Here is a 21,395-nt window from a genome sequence, read left to right as displayed (position 1 = left end):
ACAACAAACGTAAATGAAGTATACATTGTAGTTAACCATCAATCATATGTCTTTTTTAGCACAAATATTATGGTTAATAGTAATTTGGATGTCAGTTAAACTAAGATCTCGTTACGGTTATTTCTTTCATCCATATGCCTTATAATAAATTATTTAAAAGATATAAAATTTCACGAGAACTCAATATAAACATAAAATAATATATATTTTTAAATAAAAAAAAACTATAAGTAATTATTAAACAAATAAAATAGAAAGAAGTAGATGCATAAGCTGGAAAACCTTAATACCTAATCACAAGAATTAAAATGCATTCAACATTGACTTATTTTCAATTTAATATAATAACTTTAAGATAATAATCCAAACAATTTAATAATTAATTTGAACTCAAATCAATTCAAACACGTTCGTAATTATATTACTTAATTAAAATTAGGTCAGATTTGATCACATATTATTTCTTCTTTTCTCCTCATTTATACTAAATACTATTTCAAATTTTCCTCTGTTTTAATTAGCAATTTATTAAAAGTTAATTATGTCTTTTAATTGTTTTTTTTTTTTTTTTACTTTTAACACATGCACGATGGAACGATTTGGTAATTTTAACAAAACTATACGAAACTTAAGTTTTAAAAAAGATATTTCAGATTATAATTACTTTAACGGTACTTATTTTTTAACGTTATTTTTTAAAATCACATATTACTTGACATTTCTTTATAAAAATACAACGTAAAATAATGTATTTTTTCCAGTGTATTGATGTATTTTTTATGTTAATAAAAATTTTGATAATGAATAGAAGGATAATTACAAATGATCAAGTAAATGACAAAAAAAGTTTGTGTTGAAAAATTAATCATTGAGAGCTATGGCTAAGAGAATATAAATAAGATTATTATTTCATACACATTTATAAGTCAAAATGGATAATCCTGTTTTTTTTTTTTTCAAACAATACAGTTTTGGAATTTGGATCTTTACTAATCAAAACCCATTGTTAATTATTAACTTTATTTTTTAAAAGGATGTGTTTGTACCAAACATAGTTATTTTTTGAAAAAAATTAATCTTTAAATTACAGAAATAAACATATTTTCAATTAACTGATTTTCTTCTTAAAAGAAACTAATTAATATAATTTCAAATTGTCAATATTTTTTTTTTATTAAGATTATCTTGAGAAAACCATCTATGCATCAAATTCAAGTGCTTACACACATCTCATGGATATGACTAATTAAAATTAACTAATGTCATGAACAATTTTCAAAATATAATTGCGCAAACTGTTAACTCAAATTTTGATCGATACAATTCTCAATATTTATGGATTGTTACACTTTTTGTTGATTCATAATTTTTTGTTTTTGGTTTTTTTCTTTTTGATAGAGTGCAAAAATCATCATCGATTTATTACAAGGTGATATTGTAATAATATTATTACTATTGATATTATTCAATCCAAAAGAAGATAAGGTGTGGAGGCCGACTTCATATAGGACAAAGAAAGGAAGTTAGGTCTCAAAATTCAATTCTACTTAAGTGCTTGAAAATGTGCTTAATTGAATCTAATTATATATATGGTTTATACTGTGTTAATTAAGAACATAAATTTAATATTTTTAATATGTAGAAATTATAAAACAAGAAGCTCTCAATTTTTTTAATGCAAATAGTTTTAAAGTAAGATTATTATCGAGGACTTTTCTAAAATATAAAAAAACGGCAAAATATTTACAATTCCAAAATCGGAAAAAGTACAGGTTCACCATGGAAAATACAAAAAATGCTCCGTCAACCACTTTGTCAACATCGCGTGTAATATATTTGGTACGTAATCGTTTAGATTTGGCTATTATTTGGTATACGATCGTTTATATTTGATCCTTTACAATTTTTTTTAAGACTTGGTATACGATCGTTTAAATTGGAATGATTTTTTTTTAAAAAAATTTCGTACACGATTGTTTAGATCTGTCTACATTTGTATGTGATCGTTTATTTAGATTTGGCTACCCAAATTGTTGTTTTTTTTTTCAGTTTTTTTATATTTAGTACACGATCTTGAACAACCAAATAAAAAAGTTTAAAAAAATAGATTTTTTTTAATATATATTTGATACACGATGAACCAAATAACACTCTGTAAAAGAAAAGAGATGATGAAACAGACGAAAATGGAAGAAAAGAAAAAAAAAACAGACGAAGAGGAGAAGGAAGACAAAAGAACAAATTTGAAATATTTAAAAATAACTAACTTTATGAGCTTTATTATACGAGTCTTAAATATTTTAGCGTTTTGTTATATTTACGAAAATTTAGCGTTATTTAAATTACCCACAATACTAATATTCATTAATTTTAAAATACAATTATTTTACATGCTTAATGTATTTTAATAATTATACCAAATAAAGTTAAAAAACCAAGTGGGTCATTAAAAATATATAATAGTATTAATAAATACTGCATGGGATTGATTGGATGGATAGCCGACGTGGCATTTTGGAGTGGATGAATCTGATTTGTTTTGTTAATTTAATTAAAAAGGAAAAGAAGAAGAAGAAGAGAGAATGAGTTAATAAAATAATCTTAAGATCAATAAACCTTTCCCACTTTGTGATTAATTAGTTGCTTACTTCATCTGTTTCCACTTTCATTAAGATAATTATTTATTGTTATTATTATTATAATAATTAACAACAGACTTCTCTTTTTCATTTTCCACATTTTTAATTAATTTGTGTGTTCACTTCTTTTTTTTTAATTACATTTCAAAATTGGAATAATTATTTATTTCGATTTTGAAATTTCAGATTTAGATAAATATCTTCACCTATACATCATGGATTCATGTGTAATGAGGAAAGCTTAATATAAAATTAAGGTTATAAATATTATGTTTGTGGTCTATTTTAATATTATATTGTTTTAGTTCTTATCCTCTTATTTTGTTTAAGTTTAGTTTAGGCAATTTTAATAATTAAATCTCATATTTAGTTATTTAAGATTTTTCTTTTTACCAAAAGTAATTAAATAATAACACAATTTTTATGTAAAAAAATAAAATAAAATATTGATAGGTGAATGTTATATATATATATATATTAATAAACAAGCAGTATGGAAACTACTAAAATAAGAATTTATTTAAAATAAAGATATTAAAATTGGACAATTAAATGTATGGATACTAAAATTAAGTGAACTTCAAAATATTGGATAAAAATGGTATTCTAACTTATTAATAATAATAATAATTATTATTATTATTATTAGATATTAATAATAATCACATTCGTTTTTATCTATCAACTTAAACTTTTGGATAATCGGTGATTTAAGATGGTAACAAAGAGCATGTGATCGAAGAAGACCATGTACTTAGACTCTTAAACGTTTGGTTTAATTGGTGATTTAAAACTACTTGATACGTACAAAAACATAATTCTCACATGAATTTAAACGAGTCAATATTAGCATAATTTTACTAACGTAAAATTTTTAGTATTATCGAGCATATTTCAAAAAGAAAAAATACTAAATACATCATAATTGATAAAGATCGGGAGAAAATGAATGATTTGGAAGAATAAGATCAAGAAAGCCTATGATCATTGTAGTGTGACGATATGATATACTTATGTTAATTATGATACAATACAATAGTCAAATAATGTGTATTAATTTCAACTTAACTAGTTTCATTTGTCAAACTCAACCTAATCCAAATTGGTTAGGAATATGGATCATATTATGAAGTGAGTTCTAAAAAAGTTTAGGTATCTATAAATGTATTCTTAGAGAACCTACACGTTTATTGTAGCATTGGTATTTATGAAATTTAAAATATATACAAAATTACAAGCTATTATTACTACCACGTAGTATCTCAATCTCATGCACACATAACAAAGATTTGATTATCTTAAATATAATTCAACTCGTTAAAGACTTCGTAACAAAAAGATTAGAGATTCGAAATTTTAAAGTCCTACACATTTATCCGTTTTTCCAACTATAATACAACTTCGTGAAATTACAAATGTATAGATCCAAAAGATGACATTTATAAAATCAAATAGAACTAATTTTATTGAACGTTAAGCTAACTTGAACACATAAAATAATGAATAATATTGATTATTGTCTACCGATAAAAAAATTAGAAATTTTTCTATTTAATATTAAATTCATCACTAATAAATAAATAAACTTAAGCAGATAAATTTGATCCTATAAAATAATTAGTTAACAACTCTTACGTAAAAGAAAAAAATAGTGTATTACGATAAGACATACACTCTATCAAAACGAGTTGGGGTTATCAACATTCAATAAACAAAACCAACTATCCAACTTGTCGAAACCGACCCAAATACATAAATTCAAGAAACAATTTCCATAAAATAGAATCCACTTGACACTATACGTAAGCTAACTCGAATAAAAACATAAAAAATACTTTTAAAAATTACATATTTAATTCGACTATAGCCTCTTATTTTGACCCATCGAGTAGTTAGATATTAATCAAGAAGAAAAATACAATGCAAAAGTTTGAATCTCGAACTCTATAATCAATATTAAAATCGCTCGTATATACATAAGTAGATAAACTCAAATTTAATTATAAAATAAATTAGCAACTCTTAAATAAAATAGTGGTTCGTGATAAAATACCCACACTATCATAATGAGTTATAGTTATCAATATTCTATATATATATATAAAAAAAAAACAAGTTATTTATTCCAAACCATTACACAATTTCTCGAAACCCCAAACACATAAATCCATAAATGATAATTTTTTATAAAATAAAGCCAGTTGTAGCACACGTAAGCTAACCCGAACACACCAACAAAGTTAGTTTTAAAAATGATATATGTACGTATAAAAATGAATTAAACTGCTTTTTTGTCTGTCTTTATGGGAAGTGATTATAGAAAAATAAAGAAGAAAGGAATAAAATAAGGTCAATAAATTAGGGCTCAAAACGTGGGAGCCACGTCCCAATTCTTTGCATTCTTCGACACTCCCAGTGGCCTATTACGTGGATTTCACCTAACGGTAATATTATTTAAAAGTATAATACAAGTTTAAGTACGAATTTCATATTTTTCAAAAGGAGAAAAAAATTGATAAATTACACTCTTCCTAACAAAAACATTAGAAACAAAATTCATTACTAAATATTTTGAGAAATGTTCTGTTTTTTTTTTTCTTTTCTTTTTTTACAAATTTCCTTCATTCCTTCAAAATTAAATAAAACAGAAAAAAAATGTATTATTCAAAATAAATATTATATTATTCAATTTGATGCATTTTGTCGAACACATTCTAAACAGACAGTTTCAGAGAACAGTAGAGAATCCAATTCCCTTTCAGATGCTTCTCTACAATGGTGCGATCCAAGTAAGCAAGATCGGCTTTAATGGCAGATTGGGCAGCTGCCCATTCCCCCCACGGGCAGTACTCTGTCAGTGGGTTGTCGGCGTTCAACATCACCGGCTGAAAACGACGTAGCGTAGTGTTCGTATTGGGGGCGTGCGGTATTTCTGAAAGAAGCCGGCTCATTGGCGTGTATTGGGGACCAGCTGGAACAACGAAGAAGCTGAAAAGAAAAGCGTCTTATCGGAAGGTAAAGAAATTCAATTCGTCTACGCCTTTAGACGCCTACCAGGTGTTCGACGAAATGTCTCTTATAAGTAAACTTAAATATCTTTTGTTTCTTTTTTCCTCTTTTCTTTGTGTGCTTATCAGCTGGATTGCATACCTTTCACTGTTTTCTTGCCTTGGCCTCTTGTTTCACCAACTTGTTTTTGGAATTTTTTACTTTTTGTTTCTTGCTAGTAACTTTACCGACTTTTAACAACAAAAGTAAATGAATGATCATGAATACGTCCAAGATTAACATTAGATACAAAAGTAAAAATTAAGTTATATTTCGATACAAAGTCAAAAGTTGAATAACTTATTATACATTTTTCAAAAGATATAATGAACTTAAGATTTCAAGATTCTTGGATTCAATACAAACTTATAAACTTTAGGGATTAAACTTGTAATTCAACTTTATAGTATGAGCGTCTATTTTTAGCTTAACTTTAGATTTAAAAAAAAATCTTTAAAACAAATTATTCATACCATACGTAGTTGAAAATGATGGAGTGAAAAAGAAATAAATGAAACTCGACAAAAGTTGAGACATTAGTAACAAAAAGTCAACATATTTTAAAAAGTAAGAACCAAAATAAGATTATGAAACTTTGTTACAAGTGATATGTGTGTTTTTGATGGCTTATTTTTTAGTGGAAGACGTATATAAAATAGTTAGGTTTCATCATTTGACTTTTTGACCCAAATGACTGAATAAAGAAATGAACAAAAATGGTTTGGGGCTTTCATTTCTCAAGCTGGATTCATGTTTTCTTTTTGTAAAAGCAACCAATTTAGGCAACTTGTTGTTGTTGTTGTGCTATCATTAGGAAGAAGATTACCATACCCAACCACTTAGATGAGATTACCAGCTGGCTTGTATTAAATAACATTTTTTTTTTGGTTTGTTTTTCTTTTCGAAATTACATCGTTTCTACTTATATATGAATGAAAAGCTCAAAAACATTATATATCATTATTTGGCGTGTCTCTCTCAAACATATCTAGTTCAACTTAGTAGGCTACACTTGTGATTATCTAAAGTAGTTCGAATGGGTAATTATGTGTATGTAAACATATGATTGCGATCTGATTTTTATAATGATGTTTGCGTGTAATATCTAGCTTTTAATGTAGGTAAGAGAAGCGTTATGTTGTGGGCTCGTTGTGGATGGTGATTGAGCCTATCGCTCTCCCAAGTTGACTATTTTGAATTTCTTTTTGTAAAAGAGATCTTTCATTGTCTTCTTGTCCACTTGATGAGTAGATTTGGTCTTTTGTGGAGGCATGGATGAGAATGTGTTTATCCCTTAAAAGAGTCAACAAGGGAAAATAGGTAGGAATTTTCCAAGTAGGGTATGAGTTGAAATTTATACAAAAGCAAAAGAAATGCACTTTTAATGTGTTTTTTCTGTTTGGTCTTTTAGATTTTCTTATCAGTTAATATCCATACCAGTTTATACGTATTTCGAAGGATCTCACGAAATAACCTATATGTTCCTACAACATTTTGATGTCAGAAAACTCGTAGTAAATTATTTTTTAGGTCAATAACTATCTTTGATTGAATTCATGAAAGGCTATATCTTTTTCTTTACCACTAAATTAACTCATGATGAATTGTAACTATGGAATCTACTTGAGTTTTCTACTTATCAATTAGTTGAGTTGTAAATTAGTTGGCAAAAGAGACTACCAATATCATTAACTCTAAATCCTCAATGCTTTAATCTTCAAAACTACTTTAAATAACCTCCTAATATAGCAAATAAATTTAGTTCCTTTTCTTGTATCAATGTCATGCGATTTAAAGTTTTTATTAGTGTAAGTCATTTTCTTAAATTCTAAAAATCAATTTTTTCTTCGTATAGATTCGATCTAGACGTTAAAGATAATTTATTTAACCTACTTATATTTGCTTTTATCTTATTTTTAATCAAATAATCATAGGGAGTAAACAAGCTAATTTGAGATATTTGGTAATTAGCCGTGTATTTTTTATTGTTTATTTATACAATAATTCATCTTCTAAAAAATAGGGACAAATTTCAAGAAAACTCCATAATCCATGGAGAAAGCAAAGTTCTTAACAAGTCACCAGAAATTCATCCACTTTGCAATAAATATGCTATATATATATAACAACAACGACGACAACAACAAAAATCTAGAACATATATATCATCGAATATATTTCGTGAGAAAATAAATTTACCAAATATTTGTCACAATTATGTCAAAAGAGAAGGTTCCACTTACAAAATTTTGTCAATTTTACTTATCGAAAGAATTTCTACTAAAAAAATAATTCATATTCGTATGGGATTGGAAATAAAATAATAAATCTATGAATTTAGTCTATGAAGCAGCAAATTTATGAGTGTCTTTTTACCTTAAAAGATCCTGCTATTTCTTTTTTTCTATTTGATTTAAACTATCTCTTTTCTCTTGTCCGAAAAGGGCATAAAGAGGAGATGTTGTGTAAGAACAATGGTCGATGAACTTACTTAGGGATAACACTACTATGAGGATGAGTTGTTTGTTTCCATCACATTTCTTGTTTTCTTCCCGTTCCCCTCCCTATTAGGAGAAAATTCTCTTAATTTTTTGAAATAAGAGCGTTGCAGTCATAGTCAATATGGTATTATTAGTTTGGATCAGCTTTTTAAATACTTAAAAATGCACTAATGCACTTTTTAAACCATTAGAAAATCAACTCGAATGTACCACTAGTTTACTCAACGTATTCTTTTTCTTTTATGTCAATTTTTTCTTTGAAAAGATAACATTTGAAAGTAATTAAGTACAAATTATTTGGTCCAATTTGTTATATTTTGAAAACAATGTTAATTTCAGGGACAAATTGAACTTTATAACAATTACTGAAATTTGAATTAACATCAACGAGCTCATCCGACTGGGCTACGGCCCATGATGTCGTTCATGTGGGCTAGACTATAAAAGCTCTGGGCCCAAACACGTAACTATTATTGGGCCTTTTGGCCCAAGTAAGACTGTTAGCTGAAGGTTTGATCCAATTCCATGGCGTTTTTAAGATGGATTTGGAAATATGTTGTTTTAACGTTATTGCAAATAAATAATTTAAAACATTATCTTAAGCCACCACAAAGGTAACGTTTTGATCCCATTCTCTATAATTTTTGTTGTTTGCAAGGAGTGCACTTAGTCAAAATTTGAGCATGATCGAGCGGATAGGACGTCTAAGAGGTAAAGTAAAAACTTATAACACGACCCATAATCGAAGAATATACACTTGTACTTCGGCCTAGACCCATGGAGGTGAGACAATAGTATCACCTTCAATAATATCAATTTGACACAAGTCTAGAAAACTAGTATGCTCAATAACAAGAACATCACTAGGAAATAAAAACATACCTACCAATCATGCATGACATAGGTAGGTACAATAAAAATATTTTTACAAACATTCTCCCTTAGAGACAACACATTTGTCATAGATACATAAGCTAACTCAAAGCTCTCTGCACACTTAATTTCAACACTAACGTCAAACACATACAAAGTTGAACAATAATTCAATGTTTGTGATAGGTTTGAAGGGAGTGTTGAAAGGCATTGGGTTAGCTTTTCACCTCATCTATAAGTCACACGTCAATAATTTTACATATTATAGTCTTAAAGACAAGTGGTCCGAACTCTCTCTATATATTATATATCCTACTGACTCAAGAGATTTAAATAAGCATGGAAGATAGATTCAATGTTATATCAATTCTTTTGCAATATAATCATACCATACATTATTCAATATTGATAACAAGGTGTGACAGAAAGAGAAGGAAATGAACAGTCCTTTTCCATTAGACTGGCTCTATTTTTCAGCAAAGAAAAGAAAAGACATGGGCAACCAATTATTGCATCTTCATTTAGATATCTCAAACCATTCTCGTCACACGCACAAAAAAAAAAAAAAAAACCCATTTTGCAGTCTGAAATTTCATTTCCAATTCAACAATAGAAAGAAAGCAGTGGCAATGTTCTGTTGAAATTTGGCGTTTCCACTTTTAGCTTCCTCCTTCCCCATAACCATGACCCGCTTTTTAATGGTGATCAATTCCTTCTGTGTTTCTGTCTCTCCTCACATGTTCTCTCTCTGATCATCACGTGACTCTCTTCCTCTCTCTCCTCCTCCTCCTCCTCTTCTTTTCCTTCTTCTTCTTTCTCATGGATTGACTACTGAACCCTTTCTGTAAAGTCACACTCTCCCAAGTCCACCCCTTTTCATGCTCTTTCTTCCTTTTTTCCTTTAACCCTGTTCCAAATACTTCTTCTTCTTTTTGACTTTTCCCCCCTTTTCCCCATCTTCATTAAAATCTACTTTCTACTTCATTTTCACTTCAACCCATTTCATTAACTCACTCAATCTTCTTCACTATCTCATTCATTTTCCTTTTTTCCTTTTCTTTCTCTCTATGTAAGCTTTCAATCATGGGCTGTTTTCAGTCCAAAACCATTCATCTTCCTTCCCCTGATGATGACCCTCCCCCACCTCAGCCCAAACCAGATCCAGGTATGTTTCTGTCTCTATGAGCTTATGAATCTTTGTTTTCAGTGCTTTTTCATGTGCTGATTAGTGGGTCTGTTTTAGTTTTTTGAGTTGTGGGTTTTGTGTTTTTTTGTGGGGTTGTTAAGCTAATGGTGAAGAACTTGAAGAAGGGCAAGTTCCTGCATTCAAGGAGTTTGAGTTAGTGGAGCTTCGAGCTGCTACTAATGGCTTTAGTTCTGAGTTGATTGTTTCCGAGAGTGGAGAGAAAGCTCCTAACGTTGTTTATAGAGGGAAGCTTCGAAATAATCGATTGGTTGCCATTAAACGCTTCTCCAAGCAGTCATGGCCTGATCCTCAACAATTTGTGGTAATCCACTGTTTTACATTTTTCAGTTGTTGGGTTTTGAGTTTAAGCTACTATCAATTTTTTTTGTTGCTGTTAAGTGAAATGGGGGAGGATTCTCCTTCATTTTGGATTGATGCATATCTGAGTCTGTTTTTGTGTCGTGTTTATTGGTTGCATGTGATTTTGAACACAGACTGAAGCTTCCGGAGTTGGTAAACTGAGATTTAAAAGATTGGTTAATTTAATTGGATGCTGTGCAGAGGGGGATGAGAGGCTGTTGGTGGCAGAGTATATGCCTAATGACACTCTCTCAAAGCATCTGTTTCATTGTATGGCTTTATTCTTTTACTTGTCTCTCTCAACTTCATTCACCTTTTTCATTTTTGGTAGTCTGTTTTACTTATTTGTTATCTTTATGACCATAGAGCTATTTGGAATCTTCAAGTGTTTTACGTCCTCAGAATGAAAGGTTCTGATATCGTTTAGTATTTTCATTTGTCGTCTGCATTTATTTAGGAAGAGTAAGGTGCCTGGATGCTACATTACATAATTTCAACAGTTATAGTTGAAGAGCTCATGGAGTTTAAGTATACAGTGACATAGTGGGAAACACTTGAGACAAAATCAGAGAAGGCACTATCTATACAAATACATTTTGGTTTGAAATCTATTTTAATCATAGTTATGAATTTTATGATGATCGTTTTTAGTATACTTTATATGACATGTTTGATTGAGCACAAGGGTTATATTGAAACTAACACTTTGTGTGGAGGGGAAATAGTAAAGAAGAAACGAGTAGTTTTTCATTCGAGGATTGCTGCAGTCCACCTAAGAACATATGAACGAACCCCAAAATTATAATTTCAAAGGGTTTAGAATTTCCATTTTCTTAGAGATGACCAAAAACATTGTCAATTGATATGTCATAGAATTCTTGTTCAGTTGAACTTTAGGATTTTGAAGATTTTCCTGCTTTTCGAATGATTTTCCATTATCATAATGCAGGGGAGAAACAACCATTTCCTTGGGAAATGCGTGTTAGAGTTGCGTATTACATAGCACAAGCCCTTGATCATTGCAGCACAGAAAACCGAAAAATATATCATGATCTAAATGCATACAGAGTTCTCTTTGATGAGGTAAACATTCAACGACCATCATTGTTTTTGTTTGCATTTTTAGACTACTAACTCTGGTCTGCAATGGATTATTCATTCATCAATGCCGATCAATTTGATATTGACAATGAACTTTCTTTATCGGTGGGCTATAACTTTCTCATGTCAGGATGGGGATCCTCGGTTATCCAGTTTCGGTCTGATAAAGAACAGCCGCGATGGAAAAAGCTACAGTACCAATCTAGCTTACACTCCACCAGAGTTTTTACGAACAGGTATGCCATTAGAACATCTTAGCTTCTCACCGAGTTCTAAAATCCCACGCAAACTTTGTTTGGTACCGAGTTCTAAAATCCCATGTAAAGTTTGTTGAGTTTGTTCAAAGAAAGGCGTTCAAAGTGATTCTTTTGTAAATTCTGTTTAATTTTGTTTCTTTCAGGTAGGGTCATACCAGAGAGTGTGATCTACAGTTATGGAACCATTTTGCTGGATCTTTTAAGTGGGAAGCACATTCCTCCAAGCCATGTACGAGCTTTTGTTTCCTTCGTCCTTGATTGTGTTCATTATATGCCGAATCTTGCATATAAAACTGTCATTACTCGCCCCATCTAGTGGACAATATGTGATTAATTGCTTCTTGAGCATATGAAATATATGTTCTATAGAGTGATTTTTGCAACCCCTTACTTGATCACTTGGATAAATGCACAGGCATTAGATTTACTAAGAGGGAAGAACTTGTTGCTGTTAATGGATTCATCCTTGGAAGGACAATATGGAGATGATGATGCAACCCAGTTGATCGATCTTGCTTCCAAATGTCTACAATACGAAGCAAGAGATCGACCCGACATAAAATTCGTTCTTTCAGCAGTCGCACCTCTGCAAAAGCAGGAGGTAAACATTTAAATGTCGTAACTCAACCTGAAAATTTTATCAAGGGTGTTGTGTTGCTCTGATTTTATTTGTTGGCAATCAGAAGTTTTCTCAACAGTAACATACTTGGTTTCCTAGGTTGCGTCACATGTACTGATGGGTTTGACAAAAACACCAGTGGTGTTGCCAACTATGCTTTCAGCCCTCGGAAAAGCTTGTGTTCGGATGGATCTTACAGCTGTGCACGACATATTACTTAAAGTTGGTTATAAGGATGAGGAAGGCGCAGAGAGCGAAGTGCGTTTTTGTTTTTTTGCCTCTGATTGTGGTGTTTATGTGTTTCATGTTACTGAATACTTGCTTTATCCAATTTGCAGCTTTCATTCCAAGAGTGGACTCAGCAAGTGCAAGACATGTTAAACACGAAAAAGTTTGGGGATATTGCATTCAGAGACAAGGATTATAAAAACGCCATTGAGTACTACTCAAAGGTGCTTTCTACTCTCTTGACTTCATAGCTCCGATATGTTGCGATATGGATAACATAGCGGCTAGTTCTCAACGCTGTTGAAATTCAGGACTTTGTTCTTTGTTCATGTCAATGGTTAACATTATGACCATCTTTGGAACTGCAGTTAGTATCAATGATGTCAGTTCCTTCTGGTACTGTTTTTGTGAGGCGAGCGCTTTCCTACTTGATGGTTGGTCAACCAGAACTCGCATTGAGAGACGCCATGCAATCACAAGTATGCTTGCCTGAGTGGCCGACTGCCTTCTATATGCAAGCCCTTGCACTCTCAAAACTAGGAATGGAATCAGATGCACAAGACATGCTCAACGACGGCGCTTCCTTTGAAGCGAAGAAGCAAAACATCTGGCGCAGTTAAATGGGAAGAGATCCATAGAAACGACTTTTCGACCATGGTAAGTGCTCATTAACCAACTATTTTAGCTTGAGAAATGGTTTCAAATCTAGATATGTATAAAAGCATCCATGTTAGAAACAGAAACTTCTTGTGTTATGTTATTATATTTGTACGTTCACTTGCAAATTCTTATTGTATATCTATCCCCATGTTAGGTCTTTTGACTTTTTGAGGGTTTTTTTTGTTTATATTTTAAAATTGTTTTAGTACTTCATTAATAGGAGGGACTGACTATGAGCAAATCAGAGCTTCTCTTCAACTTTTTAACAAAGGAGGAGACAAAGCAGAGAGAAGGAATAAACAAGCAGAGCCATAAAGGGACAAAATGATTTAAACACAAAAGTGTAGGGATTATTAATATATTATATAATATTTATAAAATATATATAAAATAGTTTAGAGGGTTTCCATATAAAATTGATGGTTTGCAGGGATCTTTTTGCAATTTATCCCCTAAATTTAGTTTTCAACTCTCTTTTATTCCTTGAAGAAATAAGGAAGTCAGGTATTTTTATATGCTTTAAACTTGGGGATAATATGTTACTTAGCTTCCAAGAAATATCTTTTTAGCAACTCTTTCTTTTAAAGTATATGAAAAAAGAAATTCAAAGTTGCTAATATAGATCAAGATCTATATTTACTTCAATATATGGTTTGGCATTTCATTTTTGTTTCTTCAATGGTAATATCTAAAAAAAGAAATAACAAATTCTCAAACAGGAGGGAATCAGAATGTTGTTCAATCAATTTGAACACATCAAAGTGTTTATTATGTTATATTCTATAAATATATATTGAAAATTTAGCTAATGCAAGTATTGATCAAGTTCTGCTGATGCCTGATGTGATGGTTTCTCAGTCAAATAGCTTTACATCTGATGTCAATAAAATTTAAATTAATGGAAGTTCAAATTCAAATTTCGAATATATATATATATATATATATTATATGAATATTATATTTGAAAGGAAGGAATATAATATATATATATATAATATTTGATTGGATGTGAGTTCTGGAAAAGAAATTGAAGAACTTGGGAGACTTCTCTAATTTGAACGTGAAACACGGTCATCGCCAGCACGGCTATTCCGGCCTTCTTTTATTTTTTGTTATCCACGTGTGGCACGTGCAAATTGTTTTTTTTAATGACAAATTTTTGTTATTAATTCCTACCTATATTTCCGCCAAAATGAGCTTTCCCATTAATGAAATATTTCTCTGAAAAAGTTTTTTCTTTTTTTAATTTTTTTTTAAAAAGTTTATGGAAGTAGTCAAATCTTTTTTTTTTTTTAATTTATTAAAGGAATATTAGTGGACATTATTTTTTTTATAAAAAAAATTGACTATAGATTCTCAAAGCCTTAATTTACTATTTAATAGAATTTTTAGTAATTTATAAAATTAATAAAGTAAAATTTATTAGTTATCGGTGTTTAGCTATATTTCGTACATATTTTGGTTGATTTTGTTATATTAGAAATACTAAATTTTTAAAAATTTTAAGTGATATTTAACTTAAATTTCAAAAATTAAGAATAAAAATTTTAAAACTAAATATATATTTTCCCTTTTCCTTTTCTTAGGCTAACAAACTACAAAGTAAATACAAAGTTAAGAATTATCGGAAGAGGTAATGTTCATCAGCTCAATTTTTTAGAAAATAAAAAATAAAAAATGAATTAGTTATCAAACTTAATCCAAAAGTGTTCAACAAACCCAAATTTAAAATTTCATAAAAGAAATGGGACTTATTATTATTATTATTATTTTCTTAAAAAGTGGTTATTCAAACAAAAAAATATTTAAATAAATAAATAAATAATGGAATGATTTTTATATCAATGTTATTTTGAGGGTATAATTAAAATGTAAATTCATGGCTATTGTTAAACATAAAAGAAAAGATAAAAATACGAAAAATTGAAGAAGAAATTATTGTATATATGAATATGAAAAAAAGAAAAAGAAAAAGAAAAAGAAAAAAAGAAAAAAAAAGAAAAACCACGTTCCACGATAATAGGGATTAATTTTAAAAATTTAGACATGGCCCACATTAAATACGGAATTTCCAATGGATTTCTCAACTATATTTATATTTATCTTTATATATATATTTCGGGAGTCGTTGATCCGATTTCAGACACTATTACGCGTTACCCGCTTTCTCTAGGTATTTCATTTTCCTCTCTTCCTTTTTTTTTTTTCAATTTTTTCGCTCCCTTTTCTTCTTTTGATCCTTTGTTTTTCCTTTTTATTTTTGTTTAATTTTCTTACGATCTTTCATTTTTTATTCTGATTTTGATTTTGATTTTGATTTTCGAACGTCTTTGTTTGAACTTCTTTATTTATTTTTTTTCTCTTTTATCGCCATAGGACTTGGAATTCCTAGTTATTCAAAATTTGACTTCCTTCTTAGATAGAGAGATTGATAGATCATCGTGATTTTTTTTTTTTCTTTTCTTTCTTTCTTTCTTTTTTAATTTGGGAATTCAAATTTTGGCATCTATTCAATCGGTAGGGTCTTTGGATTTTAGGAAGACGGAAAATCATGCAAGGTGTTGTCTTTAGATTGTTCAAGATATGGGGTTAGATCTAATTAAAAGTTAGCGTTTGATTGGAATTAGGTGGCGCAGTTTTTATAGAGTTTTTGAATTCATCGTTCTGGTGTATTGTGTTCCCTTAATATTGGATAATCATTCTGTTGGAAATTGGAATCAGCATACCTTCGCTCTGTCATAATTAATCTGGGAATTTAGTAGTGGTGGTGGTACAATTTTTCTTGATATATGCTTAAAATAGCAAGTGTATTTATTTCACCATATGGTTTCGAGGATCTGCCTGTTGGTAAATATATGTGCCTAAATGTTTGGGAACTTACTTTTTCCGACGGACAACAAAAAAAAACCTCTGAATTTGGCTGATTCTAGTGTCTCTTCCTGCTTGGGGGGTGTATTTTTATATGTTGTTCCACTGTAGAGATGAATTACAAATGATTGGGGCATACTTTCAATGTAGCTGTGACTAAAATCACCAATCAATTTCATTATTTTAATGCAGGGTCGTTATGGTTGTCTGTCTAGATTATGTAAGTTTCAGATTGTTTTTGACATGGTTGGAAAAATACAGAGAATCATCCGTGTAGGTCAAAGTTCTGTTTATCAAGGGATATGTATTCTCACGATAAGGTTTATAAACTATATTTGGATTAAGGTTTTAGTCTTATTTTATAATGTTATCATTACAAAAATAGGCACGCCATTATTTTCTTCCTGGTTAGAATGGGAATAAATGGAGTATTGAATTAGTTAATAAGCTGGTTGGTTGTGTTTTTCTCTCACTCTATTATTCGTTGCAGTTGTTTCTTTTCTCTATTCTGCCTCAGGCTTCCTCTACATTATAGACTCTAAAAGAGTTCGAGATGATCAAAGTCCATGTCCCATATAAGTGATCCAGGGAGTTTTATGCATTCAATTTAGGAAATGAGATTAGAGTGCACGACCTTACTTGAAGAGGATTTGTTCTACAAATTGGACATCTGTGTCCTTGAGTTCTAAGGAAATGAGATTAGAGTGTACTAGAACAATCAGCTTAGTTTAAACTTTCTAGGGTCAAGGTTCATACCTCCTTTTATTGTCCTTCAGTAACTGTTTTGATCGGTTTGGTTTTGTACTCTGGTTGAGTCAGGTTCCTGCTTGAGATGTAAACAATGATGAGTGCAACAGAGAATACTTCCCTAGTTTCATGGGTATTCTACTTAAATCTGCTGTTCTTAATTAACTATTATATTATGCCTAAATTTTTCCTTGCAAAATCTGCACTAAATTTAAATGGATATCTAACATCACTCACTTGTTTTGTTAACTGCAATCAAATTATGCATTCCTTTCCTCCCATTTTATTGACCTTGTGTGCCTGTCTATATGTGGTGCAAAAGACTCTACATGGTGTAGGTCTTTCGAAGTTTATATTCTATGAAAAGGGGTGTGATTGTGTTTTGGAAGTTTTTTTCATATATTTTGTTGTGTTGTCATGCTATCCATTGCCAGTGCTGTAAATATTTCATTACATAGGTTCTGCACTTTTGTCTTGAATAACATAGTGAGCTACGTGCAGAAAATATAAGGGAGTGTCATTTTATGGATATAACGGTACCTGGAAGGAATGCTCCTGAGGAAGTGACTCGTGAGTCGCTTATCTCCATTTCTTACGAGGAACCAGAAACAATTCTCTCTTCAAAGCAACCATCTGAAAAGCTTAGTAGCGAAAACATCAATCTGGCCAACGGAATAAACCACAATCAGGTGGAAGGGAAAGAATATGATGGAGATGAGAAATTCAGATCTGAGCTTATTGCAATTTCCTTCCTTGAGTCGCTACCTGAAACTGGAAGTGTACCTGTGGCCTAACTCAAGGGTTAGTAGTGCCTGGATGTCAGTTATAATAGTATACCTTCTTATGTAAAATCAATACGAAACTAAGTTCATGGACGCATTGTTTGGACTGTAGAGCAAAGCTATCCATGTTCTTTTGTTTTTGTAACATAAACTCTTTGCACGGGTTGTTTGTCTGTACTAATCTTGTGGAAACTCATTGCTGTACGAGCCCAATGAATGAACTTGCGAACCCCTTGGCATACTCAGCATTGTTCCTTTTACATTTGTGTCGCTCTTAATGTAACAGTAATAGCCAGACCATGGTGCCTTAAATATTGTATATAGGTTATACACTGTATGTTCATAGTTTTCAACTAATTGTTTGTTTCAAGTAGTTTCTAGTTGAAAATTGATTGCGTTTAAATATTTATGCAAACTATTCAGTTAGTTTAGTTGACTTGCAGATTGATGGAGAAGGTTCAAAGAAGCAGAATCATTGTCATTCTTTCAACGAGTAATGACATATCTAGGGGCTTTCATCAAAACTGACAAAACCTAACCATAACTGAAAATTCAGTTTTTGGCAAGTTTTTGATTCGATTTTGGATTTCGTTTCAAATCTAAAACCAAATCAAACTGTTTACATTAAAGAGACCTATAAAATCTAGCCGAACTGCAACTATTCGGTTTTAACCGAATACACCTAGTTAGATTCACAAGAAGAGGTAAGTAGAAGTTTGATTTTTTGCCAAAAACTACCGTAAAAATGAGCTTACATTTTGGGTCGAGTAAGTTAAAAAGACAAAGGAATTGTAACATATAGTCGTGAATTAAGTTGGAATGTGGTGGGTGGGTCGTTGTCAATGAAAACAAGAAGGGGTTTTACTTTTAATTGCATGTTAAAAGGCCAATCAAAGAGTTTGGAGAACAAATTCAGTTTAAGTATTCTGAGGCTGTATGCATTGTTGAGATTTGGACCAAACACAAACAGACAATTGGCTTTCGTGATTTAATGCAAATTTGGGAGTTAAGAATCTATGCCTTTTTGTGAGGGTTTATAAAGGTTAAATATGGTGAAGTAAAGGGGTACATTTGACAAAAGATGGGTTTAAAAGAATGCAATAGTTTGACCAAAGGAAGTGTGGAGAGCATAATTGGTAAAAGGTGCAAACTTATTGATCTTAGGGCCAATTGTGGGATGTTCCAGCATCATATATCCTCTACTTCTTTAGTATCATGAATGTGGTAGATTTTAGGTTTAAATAACTTGATTCAAAGTTTTAATAAAATGGCTAAACTACACCGCACCTAAACTTTGCTTTTGTTCAAAGAAATATTCCTCCTATCTCAAAAGTTGCAATATGATATTTCTAGGAATAGAGATCCCATAAAATGTAAGACTGAAGTTGAGACTTGAAATAATGTAACACTGACTTGGAATTGATAATCATGCCTTAACATCGCTGTAATGTTCCAAGTCACTATCACTCCCATTTCAAGACCCAATTACTATATAAAATTTTCATGAATTTATACTCCTTAGATAGATTTGAAGCATTCAAAAGTTGAAGATTGTATTGTATATTTTGGAATTATTTTTCATATTTAGCACCCAGATAACCAACTAAACCACGGTGTGCCTAAATGGTAGTCCTCTACTACTTTCTAGAACGATAAACGTTGTTATTACCTTGTTTAGTATTAGAGAAAATTTCTAATTTTACGATAGTATATATTAAAAACTATACACTATCATAGTACTATAGAATTTTCTCATTGATATTAGGAGTGAGTACGATAGAATGAAAAACCGAGCTAACCGATCAAACTGAATTCGATCGGTCGGAGTTGGTTTTGGAAAGTTTCAAATCGAGAATTTAAAAATTGTATTTTTAAGTGTTAAACACACCCAACAAAAACCGACTGACCGACCGACATTTACTCATTGATATCGATATCAGTTTGACATTTTACTAAACCAACTATAGTCTATTCGAGGTGGGTTTTGTCAAAATACCAACTCCGACACATCGATAACCACCCCTAATTGATATTATGGCAAGGACCACCGTGAGAAAGTTGATCAATTTTGGGCCGAAAATCAAGGACAGCGATGAACTTCGAGGCTTTTTGTCAATGCTAGAGGGAGAGAATAGGGAGTAAACGTAAAAGAACAAAATGTTAAAATTAAATTTGGACACGAAGATAAGGATTATTAATTTTGGGTTAGAAATCATTCTCAAAATACAGTGAACAAAACAGCACCCTCTTTGTGAAATTTATTGTCCTGTTTTAGAGCATTAGACTTTATGACATTTCATGCATTGTTTAGAGACCAAATCTCTTTCGTGAAAAAAAGGCATAAAAACAGTAGCTTTTAAGAACTTGCCAATGAGGCAGTGGACTCATTTTCCCAAGGCCTTTGCATGCAAGAAGGGGAAGGACTCTTTTGTATAAACAAACAGGACAAACGAGAGGCCTTAGGGTTTATTGTAAAAGGAAAAAAAAAAAAAAAATCAAGTACTTACCATAAACAACCTAAGCTAAAAACCCTCTAAAAGCCATGGCTGAGTTCGAGTTGTATTATGGTAATGGATGTTCAAGTTCTATTTTTGAGTATAGTAAGAATAGAGAGATTTAAACTATAGACCTCTTATTTATTAACAAATTCGTATTCTTATTGAGCTATACATACTTATTTTTGTCATGTTTGAAGTTGTGTTAGATGAGTTATTTTAACTACTACTTAGAGAGTTGATTAGACAAATATTAAAGTTCGATGTGTGAGTCTCCAACAAACCGCTCGGAAAATATTTGAAAATTTGACGATGATGTCAATGACAATTTTTGCACTAGTTTGACCTCTATCTCTAGAGGTTAAAGGTTCAATTTCCAGCTCGTGGTTGTTGCACTTAGAGAGACACGCGTTATTTTGTGAGATATTTAGTCGACATGCATATGTAAATTGCTTTGAACGATAATTAGATCTAGAGAATTGAGATGGACAAATCCTAAACCCTTTCTCTTTCACATTACAAAACGTCTTAGCATATAGTGCGTAAGGAATTAGGTTAATTGATGATTGGAAGATAAATTTGATGATGGGTCCTTCCCTATTTTCATAATCCCTAACTTTAGGGAACACATTAAACCCTAACTTTCCACTTCCCTTCTTTTTATCAAATGTCTTTTTTTTTTTTTTTTGGTTTAATTATTGCCTTATCTGCCCTCAATCAATTGGCCCTTATTTATATATTAAAAAGAAAATAGCATATTGTAAGGTCCATTCATTTCTTTGTTTTAATTGAGATATGATCTGTTATTTACTATTTAAACAGTGGTATATTTGAATTGCTAAGTTGAGCACATTCTATCAAATTCTTTTAATTTTATAGATAATATTAATTTTTTTTAGAATTTTATATTTGGTATGGTTTTGTCACTTAAATTCATTATTTTTTTTTACTTTTTTTTTTAAAAAAATTTAAAGTATAGATGTTATACTCTTAAAATGTTAAAATTGGGGAAACATAAAATCTTATTAGGA

At 30.7% G+C, this 21,395-nt stretch overlaps 2 protein-coding genes and 1 long non-coding RNA gene across 4 annotated transcripts; all 3 read left to right on the top strand.

Moving 5' to 3' along the window:
• The first annotated feature begins 4,943 nt into the window (after positions 1 to 4,943).
• Positions 4,944 to 7,058, top strand: LOC103483406 (uncharacterized). Its single transcript, XR_536571.3, has 3 exons — positions 4,944 to 5,083; positions 5,362 to 5,654; positions 6,809 to 7,058. It is a non-coding gene; the product is annotated as an uncharacterized LOC103483406 (long non-coding RNA).
• Positions 7,059 to 9,577: 2,519 nt separating this feature from the next.
• LOC103483405 (serine/threonine-protein kinase BSK2) lies at positions 9,578 to 13,996 on the top strand. 2 transcript variants are annotated; one of them, XM_008440014.3, is made up of 11 exons: positions 9,578 to 10,226; positions 10,349 to 10,569; positions 10,742 to 10,877; positions 11,557 to 11,690; positions 11,839 to 11,944; positions 12,109 to 12,194; positions 12,381 to 12,566; positions 12,684 to 12,842; positions 12,923 to 13,036; positions 13,181 to 13,469; positions 13,693 to 13,996. In XM_008440014.3, exons 1-10 carry the CDS (start codon positions 10,145 to 10,147, stop codon positions 13,430 to 13,432), a joined length of 1,476 nt encoding a protein of 491 aa, XP_008438236.2. In that variant the 5' UTR covers positions 9,578 to 10,144; the 3' UTR covers positions 13,433 to 13,469; positions 13,693 to 13,996. The 2 variants fall into 2 exon arrangements, with proteins under 2 accessions (XP_008438236.2, XP_008438237.2); XM_008440015.3 differs by having other exon boundaries at positions 9,591 to 10,226; positions 13,679 to 13,996.
• A 1,507-nt stretch (positions 13,997 to 15,503) lies between these two features.
• Positions 15,504 to 18,110, top strand: LOC103483404 (uncharacterized). The gene is made up of 2 exons (XM_051085953.1): positions 15,504 to 15,645; positions 17,589 to 18,110. Exons 1-2 carry the CDS (start codon positions 15,519 to 15,521, stop codon positions 17,879 to 17,881), a joined length of 420 nt encoding a protein of 139 aa, XP_050941910.1. The 5' UTR covers positions 15,504 to 15,518; the 3' UTR covers positions 17,882 to 18,110.
• Positions 18,111 to 21,395: the final 3,285 nt, after the last annotated feature.

Source organism: Cucumis melo, chromosome 6, assembly GCF_025177605.1.
Source record: "Cucumis melo cultivar AY chromosome 6, USDA_Cmelo_AY_1.0, whole genome shotgun sequence".
Taxonomy (NCBI): Eukaryota; Viridiplantae; Streptophyta; class Magnoliopsida; order Cucurbitales; family Cucurbitaceae; genus Cucumis; species Cucumis melo.
The sequence above is the reverse complement of the archived record's forward strand: the minus strand, read 5'-3'. Positions and strand labels throughout refer to the sequence as shown.

What these genes read in the sequence shown, in the direction of transcription:
- LOC103483404 (XM_051085953.1), top strand. Translation starts at nt 15,519, where the DNA reads ATGGCCCACATTAAATACGGAATTTCCAATGGATTTCTCAACTATATT. An exon ending in GCGTTACCCGCTTTCTCTAG is followed by an intron (nt 15,646 to 17,588) that starts GTATTTCATTTT and finishes AGCTACGTGCAG; the next exon opens with AAAATATAAGGGAGTGTCAT.
- LOC103483405 (XM_008440014.3), top strand. Translation starts at nt 10,145, where the DNA reads ATGGGCTGTTTTCAGTCCAAAACCATTCATCTTCCTTCCCCTGATGAT. An exon ending in ACAGAGTTCTCTTTGATGAG is followed by an intron (nt 11,691 to 11,838) that starts GTAAACATTCAA and finishes TTCTCATGTCAG; the next exon opens with GATGGGGATCCTCGGTTATC. An exon ending in ACCAGAGTTTTTACGAACAG is followed by an intron (nt 11,945 to 12,108) that starts GTATGCCATTAG and finishes TGTTTCTTTCAG; the next exon opens with GTAGGGTCATACCAGAGAGT.